The 19,366-nt window shown below is 36.4% G+C and overlaps 1 protein-coding gene across 5 annotated transcripts in view; it reads right to left on the bottom strand.

Moving 5' to 3' along the window:
• Lrch (Leucine-rich-repeats and calponin homology domain protein) overlaps positions 1 to 19,366 on the bottom strand; it is a 454,905-nt gene that overhangs the window by 194,728 nt on the left and 240,811 nt on the right. For all 5 annotated transcript variants that reach the window (XM_090411096.1, XM_090411095.1, XM_090411098.1 and 2 more), the window contains one exon: positions 6,180 to 6,273. In XM_090411096.1, the coding sequence (XP_090267222.1) occupies positions 6,180 to 6,273 (94 nt within the window). The remainder of the gene's footprint in view (positions 1 to 6,179; positions 6,274 to 19,366) is intronic.

Below are 19,366 nucleotides of genomic sequence, written 5' to 3'. Positions count from 1 at the left end.
ACCGGTCTGGGTAGTGCCCTTCCCTTAATGCATAGCAGTATACATGTCCGCAAGGAGATGTGCTTTGCATTATGGGAGATACTGAGACAAGGCGTGATGAGAGCTTGGTCCACCTTTGCTCGGAGTTGCACTACCTTACCCTAGTCCTGAAGATATTTTCAGGCGCACACTTTGTTTGCTTACACTTGGATAAAGGATTAAACTAAATTTATTATGGATATAGATGATTTGGTTAAGGGAAAACAATCACAAAAGTCACATTAAGCAGGGAGACACAAATTGTGATGCATAAACTATATCACTTCGTTTTTACGTGCTAATTTTTTTTATCGAGTTTCATTTTCATGCTTGTTTCATATCTCTTACTTTAAATATTTCTGTGTTTTTTAAGATTGATATAATAAAAATTGATAAGTGTTTTTTTTTTGACTCACTATTTTCTCATAATTAAGCACATGCAACCCAATTATTAAAAAGAAAAGTAATGTGGCCCACAAGTCTGAAAAAGTTGCTGACCCCTGTCAGCAACTTTTATAGATGAAAAAATAAAGAAATTTCAGAAAGTCCGGAAAAATTAAAAGGACACTGAATTAAAAAAACAAGACAAGAAACCCAACTGAAATTTTATAAAGTAATGGCCACTCCCATTTTATTATATGGTTGAGAAACATACTGTTAAAAAGAAAGAAGTAAAATACAAGCTGCAGAGATGAGATTTTTAAGAGCAATTAAAGGATGCATAAAACTGGACCACATAAGAAACAAAGGCATTAGAAAAGAACTAGACATTTACAACGTAAATGAAAACTATCAAGGAATATCGAGAAATGGAAAGAATATCTATTTGGGATGGAAAGATATCAGCTAGCAAAAGAGGTAGATAGTCAGATAGATATAGACTAAAGGAGGAGAGAGAGGAAGAACAGCTGCAAGATAGAAAGACCAGTTAATTTTTCTTATACTCTTTCAGAGCATATGTTGACTTATTTGTTAAGAACTTTCACAGGCATTCTTTTCTATGAATGCCTTTTTAACTTTAGTCTGCCACAGAGTTCTATTTTTTTACATCCTCACAGACAACTTCCCCAAAGGTTTCTAATTGTAAATTTCTAGTTGAAAATGTTCCCTTAGAATCCAAGATTTGATGTTTGCTTTAAAACTCATTTTTTCTCGAATAATATTTGTATATTTGAGTTTACATTTCATTCACTTGTAAGCTGCTTGATTTTTTTATAACTTTTGCACATATTTTTCTTTTCAATATGAAATTTGAACTAAATGGTATTCACCTATTTCTAGTCTGTATATTCTTATTGTTTTGAACTTGTGCGAAGATATCACTTTGTACAAAAGCATAGTCTATGAGACTATTTCTTCCTGCCATGTGAATTTGAGCACCTTTGTATTAATACATGGCATTAGTGATAACTAGTCTGTGTCCTGAACAGAAATTCAGCAGATACATACCATAATTATTAGTTTCTCGTTTCTATAAAGTTTTCCAACACATTTCTTGCCTACTCTGCTGTTTATATCTCCAATAAGCACAAACATTCCTTTTATGTCAGTGGCTTCTCTGACTTGAAAGATTCTTCCACTTCTTCCTTAATAGAACCCCCTATGGACCATAGGCATAAATGTCTCATTAACTGATCTCCAGTTTGATGTTTGCCAAAATCACTACTTGCTTGCCATTCATTCAAGTTTATCTCCATGTACACTGTTAGCTACTCCTTTCCTCTGATTATTAATGCCTGAATATAACATCTGGATAATAATAATAATAATAATAATACAATACATCATTAATTCCTTAATGATGTATTGTATACATCATTAAGGAATACACACCACATATGTGGGTGGCAAATGAAGAAAGAGATTGTTCAACTAACAAATGCCCATTTTGCTAAAAGCTAGGAACCTGGTATATGCAGAGTTCACTACTACCTGTACACTGGAGGAAGAAACACTGGTTTATGAGGAGGTACTAGAGCTGTTGCATAAACTGAATATGAATTTGGCAATAGAGGCTGAAGGGATATCAGCACAGATACCACAAGTGCTCAGCTAAACTGGTTGCTCCTTTCACCTGGTGATATAATTTGAGTTTCAGCAAAAGGGAAAATCCTACAGGAGTGGAAGGAATGTATGATTATGTATGAAAATGCCATTGCCCAAGGACGTATGCTATCAATATTTCTGGTGACGATTTTGGAGAGTCCATAAGAGATCACATGCAAAATTGGGTTGACAGAGAATATATACTTTGCAATGAGCCAAATGGATTTACTCAGGAAGGTGTCCGAGTAACTTGTTCCCATTTTATAATAATGGGACTTTGAGTTACACAAGGGGGAATGGACACACCATGATATATGTGGACTCTGCTAGAGTTTTTGACAGGATATGTATGTATTGAAAGATATGGGATTGGATTATAAATTCTAATTTGAACAAGAGGACAGCTGTCTGACACATATCAAGAAGTAATGTATCAGGAGGGGGCCTGCAAGATTTAAGGTGATGATGATGCAAAGATAGGCAGGGTAATCAGGAATGCAGCTGATATGTAGCTTTCAGAATGAGTTCAATAAGTTGAAATTGTGGATACTTGAAAATGGCTATTAATATAATGTTAGTAAAGTTAGGCACTCTAGCATTAATGACATTAATGAGAAGATATCCGATGGCATATTTTATGGGAGGGATTATACTAGAACAGCAGTATTCAAACTGTGTTCCCCGGAACCCTTCCGTGAGAATCATCCAGAGAATATAAATTGTTTTTGTTACAAATAACTTAAAAAGTATAATTTTTTGAAATGAGGTACAAATCATTTGCTGCCCATTCCCAGGAGTGTGAAAGTGTAATAGCTAGCTGAATGGTTTGCCCATTCCTAGGTCAGACAATCATAGACACAAACAAGAATCATCAAAATAAGTGACTGAGTGTCAAGTGAAATAAACATAACATAGTGAAAAGTGAAGTGCAGTGACAGAAACAGTGCGTAATGGGAATACAATTTGTATCGCAAGTCCAGACATTGCTCTCTACTACCCCTCCCCCCCAAAAAATAGCTGTTATTGGTTAGTGAACTGCAACAGATTACTCTTATGATCACAGTGAAACTGTAAGATCTTCATTTTTTTTGTTTAATTTAAAAGAGAGATCATTCATATTAATTTATCAAATGGAATAGATTTTATGAGTGATAATTAAAAAAATAACAAATTTTAATTAATAGATTTGCCTTTCACTTGGTTAAAAACCAGAAACTGAAGAAAAACATGAAAATTCTTCAGCAACATCAGCAATTGATCTGCAGTCCACTTCCAGAACTCAACATTTCAAATAGCCATTTCGGAAATGCCTGAAGGGCCTATTACAACACAGAAATTAAATGAAGTTGGTTCCAAAAAAAAAAAAAAAAGCTGGAACTCAAGATTATTCTCATTACTCTACAAGGAGCTTTCTAGTTCTCACAAAACAATGCTCCTGCAAGAAGAGGTACACTGGCTATCCAAAGGAAAAATTTTCAGTAGGTTTTATGACCTGAAAAAATGAGTTTTGTTTTTTTTTTTTATATAAACTCAACCGAAACATGATTATTGATTAAATTTACATGAAACATATGGATTATGGCATACCTCTCTGTGTTCACTGAGCATCTACAGATGCCGTATGGTCACTCCAATGCTCGATGATGTTCCACACCAGGCCTCGCCATGTAGTCCTGTTGTTTGCTTTTCTGGCAGCCTCAACTCTCTGAAGATCAGTCACTCCACACACACGCCATCCATCCATCTCATCGATGGTCTACCCCTGCCTCTTTTTCCAGGAACTTTACCTTCTATTACTGTTCTGAGAAGTCCTCCTTCCATCCTTTCTATGTGTCCAAAATATTTTAACTTTCTTCTGTCAATATCCTTAAGGAGCCTTAAAGTTTTACTAATCTTTTCTAACACCCATTCATTTGTACGCCTTTCAGTATATATCCTCAACAGCCTTCTGTAACACCACATCTCAAAAGCAGATATCCGTTTCTTATCTGACTTCTTTAGGTTCCAAGTCTCGCATCCATAAGTCGCTGTTGGAAAAACAACTGCATCTAAAATCCTCAACTTTGTTCCCATGGAGATAGATCCATCCTTCCAGATTTTAGACCGGTCTCTGACTGTTGTTTTAGCCATTCCTAACCTTTTTCTGACATCTTCTAAACAGCAATTCTTCACATTAATAATGGATCCCAGGTAAATCAAACTTGCTGACTTCCTCAATTCTTTCTCCATTAAGATACACTTGTTTCTCAAGAGCTTCTCTGTTTGTTTTTCCTTTGAGAACCATGGTCTTTGTCTTGCTAGAATTGAGTTGAAGTCCTTTGTTATTATTGATCTTGTTAACTTTGTCAAGAATTAGTGCTAGTTCTTCCATGTCATTACAAAGGAGTACTGTATCATCAGTGTACCTCAGATTACCAATCAATCTACCTCCTATTGTAATTCCTGTCCTGAGCTCATCCAATGCTTCATGCATGATGTCCTCTGCATATATACTAAACAAGTGAGGAGAAAGTAAACATCCTTGTCTAACTCCTTTTCCAACTTGAAGCCAGTCAGTCAATCCAACACCTGTTCTTACTGTGGCTTCTTGCTCCTTATACAAGTTGGCTATCAACCTGATGGTGTGTTGAGGAAAACCCATTCTTTTCATTACTTCCCACAGTTTCACATGCTCAACATAGTCAAAAGCTTTAGCGTAGTCAAAGAAACACATTACCAGAGGGAGTCTGAATTCTTTATATTTTTCTATGATCTGTCTAAGGCAAAGGATCTGATCTCTGGTGCCCCTACCTTTCCTAAAACCTGCTTGTTCCTCGAGCATCTCTGCCTCAACTTTGGCCTCAATCCTGTTTAGCATGATCTTTAATAAAATTTTGCTTGCATGAGATATCAAACTAATAGTTCAATAATTCTTGCATGCCATCTTATCACCTTTCTTGTGTAGTAGTATGAAAACTGACTTCTTCCAGTCTCTAGGCCATGATCCTGTCTCCCATATCCTTGTAATCAATCTATGAAACACTCTTATCCCTCCATCCCCTGTGGCCTTAATTAACTCTGCTGGGATTTCATCTGCACCCAGGGCCTTATTGCTGTTGAGCTGCTTAACTGCTCTTTCAACTTCATGCCTAAGTGGAGGAGGTTCCAAATCAATATTTTCTTGGTGGGAGGACTCCACATTTTCTTTATCCACTCTGCTGTACAGTTCCTCACAGTATTCTTTCCATCTGTTTTTGATTTCCAACTCTTCTGTTAGTAATGATCCATTCCTGTCTTTGATGACATTCAATTTAGGCTTAAACTTGTGCTTTATGTCACAAACTAAATAAAACATCCTTTTATAATTATATATTATTATAGAAGAATTATGGCATACCTTGCAAATATATTTTTAATTTTAAATGAAGTACCGTATTTGCCAGCATATAAGACTCACCCCTTTTTTGTACATTTTTTTTTTAGGAAAAAAAAGATTTTTTAGATCCTCTTCCTGATTCCACCAAGTTCTAATCATTTTCTCAGTTGAGGGTGGCCCAAAATGCCTCTCTGCAACCCTGTTTCCATGTTCTTTAGCATATGAAATCAAATTAAGTAGTTTGTATGCAATATTGTAGCAATGCCGACATTTTTCAGCCATAATTTGCCAAGAAATTTAGAGAAAATTTAATGGCAGAAATTTATCACCATTAACAACAACCACAACAACAATTGGAAAGTTTAAACAAACAGGAACACAGCAGTAATCGTTGATGACAGCACATGAACATCCACTGAACTCTACGTAACTCGGAACAGAGAAAATTTCCAGAAATGAAAGTAATAAACTGAGTATCAGCATATAAGACAACCCCCTGTTTTTCAGACCTATTTTCAAAGAAAAAAAAGTGCATCTTATATGCCAGAAAATTTTTCTGGCGTATAAGATGCGCCAGAAAATAGCCATGAGTAAATATCTCATGGCTACCCTTCAGTAGCCATGAGATATTTACTAATATCTCATGGCTACTGAAGCACACTTCAACTCTAGTTCAAATTAAGTAGTATTTTGAATATGATAGTTCATTAGTAGAAATAAAATATTTCATTAAACAGAAAATAAAGGAATAAATACATACTGGAGTTAAATGGCTATTCATTGATGATACATTATTGACTGTTTGTGAGGTAGAGATTTCTGGTCTGGGAGACTCTGGCTTTGGTGAAGATGAGCTAAAAGCAAGAAACTATGTATGATATCCATCACAAAGTGGTTCATTTTTTAAAATAATATAATTACCAAATCTACAGGTCTTTACTTCTCAGACACATAGGGAAGTATGTATAATTCCATGATTTGGTTTCCAATAGCACCACCTACTTTCTTTTCATTAAATATTCACAAATAATCAGCATAATTTATTAAAATTAATATATTATAGGACTAAGGTTTTATAAAGATACACATTTGTCTAATAGATAAATTAACCCATAATATATATTGAACACAAATTTTATAATATTTATGTCTTAGCATATATTAAAAATGGTGTAATGAAGAATAAATGTCAAATTGGTATCAAGGCAAGTAGTTGGAAACAGGTGATCAATGCAAAAGGCAGATGAAGGATCAACAGTATTGTAAAATCCAACAGACATGCTCAAATAACTGCAATATAATCAGGATCAGCAAGGAGTATACGAATGCATCATGTAATGCTGTACAGTCTGAGATGAGATGGGACCAATCACCCCCCCCCCTCTTCAGAAAAATAAAATTATATGATAATCAAAAGGTACTATATCCCTAGTAAAAATAGGCAACTAAGATAGGTGAGTGAATGTCAGCACCAGACTCCAGGCAACTGGAGAAAGGTCACAATGAGTGATAAATCCCAGGTCCTGCAATTTCATATAGACAGAACAAGGATATGTTGACAAAATGAAGCTTCAGAAATATATGTTTGAATATAGCAATGTTTGGCTGTGGAGTAATCACCTGCAACATTTTCCTGGCATTCCTTTGGCCTCTTGATATTAGTAGAAAAAAAGGATGAATACCGCAGTCTATTTGAACTTAAATACATTCACTCAATGTTCACTTCAAGCAGGTCATGTCACAGAGCTCAAGTTGTCCAAGAATTGTAACATAAAATTGACCATCTTAATAGTGCCTTCTCACTAGATCTCCCACTAGGCATATTTGAAATGTCGTAAAATGAGATATGACCCATTGTTAGCACTAACAGTATTGCAAGAATTCGTAATGTTTTCTTGGGATAAGATGCCTGTGAAGCAATTGCAAACCCTGTGATGTCTATGTAATGGACCGAGATGATTCTGAAGATTCAACAGTAGGTCTGAACCATTAGAACTTCTTGTCCATCTTTAGTTCTTCAATTATCATGTAAACTTACTCATAGAAGGATTTTCTTTAACAACAGATACATACAATTGCAGCTGACCACTGTTTCTTTCAGTAATGTGTTTACAATTCTTTGTTCCTGTACTTAAGAATTCAAAGTTCCGGCTGAGCACCAACAAGATCAGATCTCTTTGCTTGGACTAACATTGACCTCCAGTCTTTCCTGGCATAAACACATCACATCAACATTGCCTCCTCAGCATATAAAAAACTTGGTATTCTCTTTTGTTCAAGAGCTTGTTTTACATCCAACCAACTCTTCACTATATACAAATCCCAAATCCACCCATGTTTAAAATATTGTTCACGTGTTTGGGGGTAGTGCACCTAAAACTTCCTGTAAAATCTTTGATACAATCAAAAATTTAAAATCTTTGATTGTATCAAAGACTTACAGACTCACTTCAACCTCTATCTCACAGTTGCAGTGTTTCAACACTGCCTATTCTACAGGTACTTCCACAGTCACTGCTCCAGTGAGTTGGCAACCATCATTCCTCCACTTTTTTGTTGCACCTCTTAATGCAAGAGCTGCAACTGCCCAGCACCACTTTACTGCGCAACTGCAAACACACCAAACTAGCTTCTATTCACCTTCTTTTATTCCATCCACCTCTGTCCTCTGGAACAGCCTTCCTCAAAAAGTATTCCAAATTGTCACATCAATTGTAAATTCTCCACCTAAATTCTGGTATATCTATACAACTTGAAACTCATAAAAATCAATAAACTTCTATCTCAGTCCTTACCTGAACTCCACACACAGCATTGGAGTGACTATAGGTCCCTCAACCTCATATGTATGGGATCACATGTGGAATTCTCTGTCAAGAAAGGGTTTATGTTGAACTACAAGTGGAAATTAGGACAGACTTAGGAGGAACCTTGGAACAATGGCATGGCTTGGGTATGGTCAGGAGGATGAACCAAGTGGATGAGTAGAGATATAAAGCAAGAGCTGGAAAAAAAAAACTATTGTGCAAGGAATATAAATTAAAGGGTGATCAGCATACTCATGAGCAGTACAAAGCACAAGCAAGAAGGGTGACTAGTATGGTAAGAAAGGTCAAAGATTATGAGAGAAAACTGGCTAAGCAGGCCAAAGTAAATCCATAAGACGTTTTTTCGTTATAAGAGGAAAAATTCCTCAATGCTGATGGTAGGAAGGCAACAGAGACAAAAGAAATAGCTGAGTTGCTGAGTGATCATTTTGCAAAGATATATCACAGGTGGAGAATTTACAATTGATGTGACAGATACATTTCAAAATTGAGGTAAATAAACAGGTGTTCACAGCATATTGAAAAATATCTGAATACACAGTGGGACTGGATGGTATGTCGGCCCATGTACTACATGAATGTGCAAGAGAATTGGCATTACCTCTGATGAAGTTGTTCAAATCTAAGTCTCAGCTCTGGCAAGGTTCCATGAGAGTGGAAAGAATGTAAGACAGTTGCACTACATAAAGATGACTCCAAGACAGAAACAGCAAACTACAGACCAATTAATAGATCAGCAGTGGTGATTAAAGGGTTGAAAAAATTGGTTCAAGGTAAAATCCAATAGCAAGTGATTAAGGATATGATATTCTATAGTGAGAAACATGATTTTGTAAAGGGTAGGTCATGTCTTAATAATTTATTCACATTTTATAAAGTTACAGCAGAATTGAATAAATAAAATTGCTACACCATGATACTGCTACACTTTGCAAAGGCATTTGACAGAATACCACATGTATGGAAAACTATTACAAAAGTCAGAGCAAACAGGAATGGGTATGAAGCTAGTAGCATGGATAAAGGGATGACTGACAGACACCAGAGGATAGTATATAGCAGAGTGGAATCGAGGAGAATAAGGATGACTAGTGGAGTACCTCAGCATTCTGTACTGGGGCCACCACTCTTTAATTTATATATCAATGATATGGGAAAGATTTGGGAGTGGGGAAAGGGGGGAGATATAATTTGTTAGCTGCTGATCCAAAACTGGAAAGGAAAATAGTTAATAAAGGTGATGTATACACCCTTCAGGATGATTTAAATAAATTGTCATTGTGTGCAAAGGATCATGATTGTCAAGTTAATGTTACAAAATGCAAGGTCACAGGTTGAAAAGGTTGCATACTGTGCACCACATTTATGGTATTGGATTGCAGGAAATCAACAAGACTAGGAATTTTGGGGATAACAGTGTACAGAGAACTGAAGTTCAGAGAGCACATTGTAAAAGCTGATAAAATAGTCGATGGATTATTTGGATGTTGAAAAACATACAAGTAAAGATAAGTTATTATCCTTTATAAGGTTATGATTTGGCCACATCTGGACTACTGTGCACAGATTTGGTCACCTGGATTTCTTGGTGGATCAGGAGATGGTAGAGAGGATTCAACAACGTGACAAAGCTGGTGACAGGTCTGTGGAATGCTATGAGGACAGATTGAAGGCGTGCGGGTTACAAAGTTTAGTTGATAGGTGGAAAAGAGGAGACAAAACTTTTAAGATATTAAAGGGAGATTTATAAAATTGATGCACAAAAAATGTTTCAACATATGAAAAGTAGGTCAGAGAACTAGGGGCCATTCATGGAAGTTGTGTAAAGTGTAGTTCATCATCATCATCATCATCATCATGCATATCAAGGATTTAGGCCTAGCATGGCCTGTTCTGCCTTAGAAGTCATCGTTTAAGAGGACGTCCTGGTTTTCTTTTTCCTAATATCCTAATGTAAAGTGTAGTTAATCAGAGCAAACAGGAATGGGTATGAAGCTAGTAGCATGGATAAGGGGGATGACTGACTGACAGACAGACACCAGAGGATAGTATATGGCAGAGTGGAATCAAGGAGAACAAGGATGACTAGTGGAGTACCTCAGCATTCTGTACTGAGGCCATCACTATTTAATTCATATATCAATGATATGGGTGTGAGGACTAAATTTCATGTATGGAGAGGGTTGAATAAGTGGAATGGATTGTCAGAATTAGTTGAGCATCCTAAAAGTGAATGAGTTTAAGGAGAGGTATGAGAAGTTTTGTGTATAAAAGTGTCAGTATCCCAACTCATGAAGATATCACATAATAATTTTATCATTGAGCATACCAATTGAGCTATGGACTAAGCCCTTTGGTCAGAAAGACCCCTGGGTTCAATTCCCATTAGTGATCTTTATCTGGTCTCATTCAACCAAAGATGAGTTAGCTAGTCTCATATGGAGGTAGGGGATTTTTTTCACCCGGAAACTAATTTTTCCTCCTCCAGAACAGGCAAACTGGCCCCGTGAATACACGCATTTACAGAGACATAGAACACACTGGGAGGCATATGGCTAACCATCTTATCCTCGAGTTACGGTTGCAAAGTCCAAGAATACTTGGAAAAGTTGTGGGTGCATAAGTGCCTATTAGGACCACTGATAGGAAATTTTATTATTAGGCTGCAAGTAAAAGAGTGGATGAATGTGGAAAAATATCTTCACTGAATGAAGATTCAATTCTTCAAATAACGAGTGCTCACTTTATAAGATCAACCTGGTGTATGTAACAGTGCTACAACTACACTGGGTGAAGAGATAATAAAGGTGAATGAGAAGGATCTAGGGCAGGGTTTCTCAAACTGAGGAGTATCACCTCCCTTGGAGAGGTACAGAGTCCAGGGTATATGTGAAGAACTTTAGTTGTACATTGCTACAATAAATCTACCTTTCCCAAAATACTAGTTTCAAATGAGTAACACGGTGGTGAAGGCGGCACAAACATTGACAAGCTAGTCATAAGTGAAAGCAAAGTCGTACAAATTAAACCAATTTGGATTTGATGGATGATGTTGACAAAAAGGACGATTTCATCAAACTACAGAGCAAATCTTGAATAAGGCAAAATTTCATTAATCAGAATCTTTGATGAATTCTGGTGTTCCCAAATGACTGCATATCAAGTTTTGGCAAGTAATGCTCTTTTAGCCTTAATCCCATTTTCTACAATCTATCTATGCAAATATGGATTTTCAACATTAGTGTGAAGAAAAAAAAATTAGAAATAATTGGATGCCAGCCATGATATTCGTGTAGCACTGTCAAAGACTGTTCTTCAATGTCCTAACTGGTTGAAAGTAGCAACATCCATCTCCTTAAAGTGGTTATGAAGAATTATATACTTGTTTTATAATTGTTTAGGATAAATAATTATATTTGTTTCATTTGCTTATATCTTGATTAAAAATGAATTTCATTATTTTCATATAGTTCATGTTGTTCGTTTGTATTCATTTTAGTGTTTGGATTTTTAGGGGAGGTGTGTACATTAAGATTACATTAAAGGCAGGTGTAATGGCAAAAAAGTTGGAAACCCCTGGCATAGAGCTATTGCATAATCTGGATAAGAATTCACGAGTAGCAACACAGGAGATATCAGCACATATGCTAAAGGAACATAGGCCCTTGATGTGTTTGTATAATTTGAGTCTCAGTTCAGGAAAGATCCCACAGAAATGCATAATCCCATTGTACAACAGTGATGCCAAGACTGATGTGCCTACTATCAATATTTCTGGGGTGATTGTGAAAATTTTAGACAAGTTAGTAAATACTCGCAGAAATGGGATAGCATGGGTTTACTAAAGGAGATTATGTCTGAGCAATTTGTTCTTATTTTATAACAATGTTATGGTTGAGTTGGATAAAGAGAATGGGTACAATATGATGCTGTTGAACTTTGTGAGGCATTTGATAGGATATCACATGAAAGGCTGTTGCATAAACTGAAAAATATGGGATTGGAATATTAGCTATTAGCTTGGATAAATGGGTAGCTGATGGATAGGTATCAGAAAGTGATATATAGGAGTGCGAATCTGACAGATTTAGGGTGACTAGTGGTGTTCCTCAGGGATTAGTCCTTGGACCACTGTTGTTTAATTTAAATATTAATGATATTAAGAAGGATCTGGCAGGAGATCTGTAATTTTTGGCTATGCTACAAAGATATGCAGGGCAATCAGAGATGCTACTGATTACACAACATTAACAGGATGATTTGAATAGGCTAGATGGGCAAACGATAATGGCTACCAGTTTAATGTTAGCAAGTGTAAAGTTAATCACTTTAGTATGATGAGATATCCAACAATGTATCATATTGGTGTGATTATGCTTGGAGTAACTGACAAGGCTAGAGATCTTGGAATCATGGATAAATAGCAAGTTAAGGTTTAAGGGTCAACATCACAAAAATTGCAAGCATCGTCTAGAGCAGTGGGTCTTAACCTTTTTAGTGACTGCACCCCCTTGAATCTAAAAATAAGTTCGCACACACCCTGAAAAATGTGTTTCTATTTTTTTTTTTATTTAGCAAATTACAACTATTGCAAGACAATTTATTTATTGAAAAATAAACATACATTTATATATACATACAAAACAATATCTCAATTTTTAATGACTGTTGTTTATTCATAATAATACTTTTGAAGCGAGGCTCCTTTTTTGAAAGAACCACGCGTAAGTCATCACTTGCATTTAAGTGATTTCTGGCTTTTGTTTTTATGTGCAAATGTGATGAAAATCCCATTTCACACAGGTAGGTGGTGGCAAATGGTAAAAGTGTCTGCGATGCTGCTTTTGCCAGCTGTGGATAAGGTTCTAACTGTGTACACCAGAATTGTTCTAAGTCCAGTTTTTCAAATTCCATTTGAATACGTGCATTGGCTCTTATTTCAATAAGATCATCTTTTATTAAATAGCTGTCGTCCATCGAATCGGGGTCAAATAGAAATAGATCCAGTATCCATCTCTGAACTTTGCTAATATTTCCCGTGGTAAAGTATGCATGAAATGATTCACTCAAATGTTGGAGGTGTATTGCAGTTTCAGGTATAATTATTATTTTCTCATTTTCCAGAACGATTGAATCAAGCAAAGGAAAGTTTGCAAAATTTCGATTTTCAACTCAATGTTTCCAAATTTTTAGTTTTTCAATAAATGAAGATAATTTTTCACTAGCTGTTATGTTCTTACCAAATCCGTGCATTGATGTGTTTAATTCATTCAGGTGGCTAAATATATCTGCTAAGTAGGCTAGTCGAAGTATTGCTTCTCTTTTTTCAAAGCTTTAACTAAATCACAATTTTGGTTAGTAAGAACTGTATGATTTCCTCGTGCAATTCAAAAACCCTGCTTAGCATGCAGCCCTTGGAGAGCCACCGTACATACTTCAGTGTGATAAAGAAGCACAGTATCAACAGCACCGATTTCTTCGCACAAAGCACGAAAGATACGATGATTAAGTGCTCATCCTCAGATATACTTTACTACATTTACTGCAGTAGTTAAGTGTTGTTTTAAATTCTCTGGCAAAGCTTTCAATGGTGGTGCAACATGCAATGTGTTATTGTAACTTGCGGTATTTCTGTCTTGATGTATGAAAAAAATCCAGAATTTTTGCCCAACATTGCAGGGGCACCATCAGTGCAAATTGAGCTTATCACATTCATGGGTATTTGATGTTTCAAAAAAAAGTTTTTGATATGATTGAAAACATCAATTCCTTTTGTCATCAATTCCAGTGGCTCACAAAATAAAAATTCTTCCAACATTTCTTTTTCCTTAATGTATCGCACAAATACCAACAATTGACTGCAATTATCAACATCAGTTGACCCGTCCAGTTGAATACTCACTTTTAGAGGACTGGCTTTGATATCTTCTACTACCTGCAGTAAAATATCAACACTGAGATCTTGAATGCACGATCAAATCACATCGTTTGATAACGGAATCTGCTGAATTTTCCTTTGTGCTTCAGAACCCAATACAATTTTTGCAAATTTCAAGTACACATGGTTTTATCAATTCCTCAGCTATTGTATGACCTTTTCTTTTCTTAGCACACAGATATGCCACTTGATAAGAAGCTTCTAACAAGGGCTTTTGAACTGCCACAACATCAAATTTTGTGATAGTACCACTGGTATAAAATCATGCCTTCTTAGACTTCAGGATGTTAAGAGTATGTCCTGCAGATTCACCATCATGCTGATTGTAATCTGTTAATTGTAATTAATCTTTTAATTGTAATTTTAATAATTATAATAAAAATTATAATTATTAAAATAATTATAATTTTTCAAAATTTGGAGGAAACCTTTATGTAATCGATTGATTGTATCTGGTATGGGCTTTAGTCACTAATTAATGTTGGTAAATTAAAGAAATTAGTATTCGCTTCTGTGTCAAACCACCTCGTTAACGTTCGTACTCAGAGTATGCGAACATGTGCGCGTATCAACCAGTTTCTTATTGCGCTGCATGTGCTGGTAAGTGCGATGCGCTGAGGCAAAAGGTAGAGAGGGTAGGAGTGGGGGTCCAAAAGTCTATGTAGCGTTCGCTAGTTTCCATCGAAAATTTAGAAACTTCTCTTGCACCCCTGGAAATGCTTTCTCGCACCCCCAGGGGTGTGCACACCCCAGGTTAAGAACCACTGGTTTAGAGGATAATTGCAGTGTTGAAATGAACATTGACACAAGAATATATAAGCTATTTTGCCACTTTACAAGGCCATGATATGACCACATCTGGGCTACTGCACACAGATTTGATCTCCTGGGTTCACAAAGGATAAATGAGCTATGAAAAGGCTGCAAAGAAGTTACAAACATGATATCAGGTTTATGAAATGTAGATTAAAAAGACAGATTCAGATTATGTGGACTGCAGACAAGGATATCAGTTAATGAAAATGTTCAACACATGGAGGGAAGGGAAAGGAAAAGGGGACACCATGGAAGTTTTTGTGCAGTTAAGCTATGAGAGCTAGAGATTTTTCTGCGAGTAGTAATTGAGTGGATCAGTATGTCTGCTGAAGTGGTGAGTGCATCTAGTGTGAATAATTTTAAGAGAAGGTATGACAGTTGGTGTGGGTGATGTATGGCCTTTCTCAATTAGTCTTTGACATCCTGTAGGCCTGATAATAATAAATCCATATAAGCAAGAAGAAGCATCTTCATATTTCTACATAATACTTGTATGTACTGAATTACACAAGATCGTAATAAATTGTGGCCAAGTAAAAAGTTTGCTTATGGCACCATATTAGATAATATGCATATTTAGTCTTAAGATATCACCAAGAATAATACCACTAGACACCATTTTGTGTTACGAAATGAAAATATCTGACTATACATAGTGCTCATTTTGTTGCGAGTGCTAATGTTATAAGTAAAAAATTCCTTAATCCCTCCCTACTATCCTCCCAGTTCCTCCAATTTAACTGTTCTATGTTTTGCAGGTTACTTTGTAAAGGTAACCCCCCCGTACTCTTTTCTTCATATTTCAATTAAGATTCTTTATCTGATTTCATTTTGAAAATAGTTGCTACATTGCATTTTCTTTGCATCAAAACTATTCTTTCACTTGATATACAGTACAATTTGGATGATTTTACTGTAAAAAAACTATTCTGATGATCTCTAGAAGTCTGACATCTGTACTGCTTCTCAAAAAAGGAGGGACAGAGGTCGAGCGATCTTTTGTTAATACTGCACCAATCATATGCACATCTCTATCTTCTATATAACTGTTCTATCTTCTACGGCCTACCATTGCTGTCTGTTTCACACTCTGCGTTCACTGCTCATTAGTCATTCGTGAAGGATTGTTCATTACGTATCTCAAGTTTTGTAAATTACTGGAAATTTTTACTTGAAATAATGGGAAAGAAGATAACGCTATTTGGGTAGATGACTTTGACAATGCCCACAAGGAAACCGCTCTCAAGGCCAGAAGTAGAGATAACAAATAGGAGATTCTTGGTAAGTCACACCCATTTTCAGTTTTTTTTCCTGAAAACTTTAGTTTCTGAAAATCCCTACAAATATCTCGTACCACGATTTTTTAGCTTTAATTTTTTTTTTGAGGGGGGGGGGGGTGAGTTATATTCAAGTAAATACAGTAGTGCATAATACAGTAGTACCCGCTCTTTACACCATACAAAAACCTGGTATGAAAGATAATTTAAAGAAGCCTCCGAAATTCTGATTAACCACCCTAATATCAACAATAATGGTGGCATGAAAATTCCAAGAATCTGGATGGCACATATTCAGCCTACTTAATACTTAGTATCTAGGCATAATTTAGAACTTTAAGCAACCATCAGCTAGTATTGGAAACTATTCCATACCAATTGGTTGAAATTTATGTGTATAATCATGTTTTTTAATATATAAATATGTTGCTCTCCAGCCCAATGTAATTTTGTAACCAATAGATAATAATAGTACTCTAGCGCTGATGTAGGTTTTTTTCACCACCAGAGGTCAGGCCAATAACTGTTGTAACGTTTGGTCAGTAACTTGAGCAAAATATGTAGATTGCAGTGCAGCTTGTTTCTCTGTATATAGTGTATATGCTCCAGAAGATGACCTTGATATGAAAGTTGAAACGTCGAGTGTTGATTTTGGTTTATATTAAACTAAAGTTTTACTCAAACATTGTAGTTGCCTCCATAATTTTCCAAAATGTAGTAATCTACACTTCTAGATCATGCCTGGAGGAGTCTGTGTAATAGTATGCTTTTGGAGAGGGGGGGGGGGAGAGACTTTTGAGGCAAAGTCATTTAGAAACTGGATACTCTCTGTGTGGACAACATGTTCAAGAGTCCATTTTTCTCCCACTTGATTATTTGAATAAGCATGTGCATTATCGCTTTCAGGCATCCAAAACCTGATGTTCTGTTTTTGACTGAACTCCAAATTTTGGCTAAATCAACCACAGCCCATTTTAACTGTCCAAATTACACCCTGTATGATTACCCTCCCATAACAGAGGTATTTCTGCCTTTGTGCAATCTGATATTCCTTGCCAAAGGATGTTTAATCTAGAATCTCACCTTTCTGACCTCTTGTGGCTTAAAATTTCTTTGCTACATTTTGTTATTCACCTGCTGTCTCTACCATTCCCTCAATTCTGAAAATCATTCTGACCTCTTTGACCTGTCATCAAAGTTCAAATTTTCAAACAGTGAAGTCATCTTCTTTGGTAATTTCAATGTCCACAATTCTAAATGGCTCCCTTTTTCAAATTTCACTGACTAAGCTAGGAGAGAGGCAGAGATTTTTTTCTGTTAGCAATGAAATAGATAACCAGAATTCCCTACCAGAATTCCTAACAATCCTCCTCCTCACTCAACCAAACCGGATTGCTTCTTAACTAGTTCTCCTTCCAGGTGTTCTGTTGAAGTGACTGCTCTCTTAGTGATTCATATCACAATCTCAGAGTTTCATATTTGGAGGAATGTCCTTCCTTCAACCACTCACAACCTCATGTTCTGTGACATTATGATGATGCCAAGTGGGAGGACTTGAGACTTTTACTCCTCCTTTCCATGGTCAGGCTACTATTTTCATTCTTCAGATTCACATACCTGTTACAGAAATTCCAGCACTCATGTTGAAATGAGTCTCAATCCTCACTCTATTCAAATTCCAACTCCATACGTAAGCCGTGGTTCTCCAAGAAGTGTCCCAGGCTAGTCCAACAAAAGCAAACGATCCCTCAAGTGGCTCGAGACCAAACCTCCAACTTTCTTCACAGCCTATGCAGTTGCCTGCAGAACTTATAAAACCATCACTAAAAGAACAAAGTATAACTTCAACAAGTCAGCAAGGATAAATGCAGAAAACTCCTGAAGGATAAATATAGATAACTCACTGCTCGTGCTACTGGTAGTTGTATCTTTTGGTCCCTTGGCAAAGCTGTTGGGTGCAATCTTTGTCCACCAATCCTATTTTCCTCTTTCTGACTTGAACAGTAGCATTGTATCTTCACCTAAATTCAAGGTTGATTTGCTGGCTTCATTCTTCCCTTTCAGCTCCTCCACAGAAAAACATAGTAAATTACCTCCTGTGATCTTCCACCAGAAAGACATATGAATCTTGAAAAACTTTGATACCACAAAGCAGCCAAGTCCTGATGAAATCCCACCTATTGTGATAAAGAGATGTGCTCCTGTTCTTTATCATCCATACACTAAATTGTACTCAGGTGGCATCCACACTAGAATGGAAGCAAGCTCATATACAGTTAGTTCCCAAAAAGGGACGATAAATCAAGTTATTGACCTATTGCTCTCACCTCAATTTTTCTCCAAAATAATGAAGGTTATCAACAGTCAAATTCAACAAATGAAGAACTGCCATCTAATAAATGAGCTACCAGTGGATTTCACACATCTAGATCCAGAGGAAATCTCCTGGACTACATCATGCACCTCTGGACTCATTCCATGGAAAGGTTTGGAGAAACCTGTGCTGTTGCACCTGACATCTTCAAGGCTTTTGATAAGGTCTGGCATTGAAGGCTTCTCAACAAATTACTATCATATGGATTGCTTTCATCCTGGTGTAACTGGATTGTCAGTTTTCCCTCAGATTGATCCCTACGTGTAATGGTGGATATCATTCTCTCTTTGGATTTTCCTGTTAATGCAAGTATTCCTCAGAGCTTTTTTCATTTCACTCACTCTGTTCCTGATTTATATAAATGACTGCAAACCCCATTCATAGTTTTACTGATGATAGCACTCTCCACTTGTCCTACCTATACGACAACTTTTGCAGTGCTCAAACATCAAGATCTATGAATGTCCTGAACACTGATCTCTAAAGCATCCTTGATTCAGGTAAAAACAACCTAGTCAACTTCAATGCTCAGTTTTACTTATTAAAAAACCTCAGATCTTATTTGCTCAATTTTGATAATGCTCAGCCAACAGACAAGACCAAATCTCTCTTCTTGAACTGACTCTTACTCCAAACCCTGCCAGCCTGGTTGGCCAAGCGTTTAGCATATCCACTCTCCACCTAACAGGTCATGGGTTCAAATCCCACTGTGAA

This window comes from Typopeltis vanoorti, chromosome 21 (assembly GCF_054136105.1).
Source record: "Typopeltis vanoorti isolate ZY-2024b chromosome 21, IOZ_Tvanoo_1.0, whole genome shotgun sequence".
NCBI classification, from domain to species: Eukaryota; Metazoa; Arthropoda; class Arachnida; order Uropygi; family Thelyphonidae; genus Typopeltis; species Typopeltis vanoorti.
This window is presented reverse-complemented; position numbering and strand designations above follow the sequence as displayed.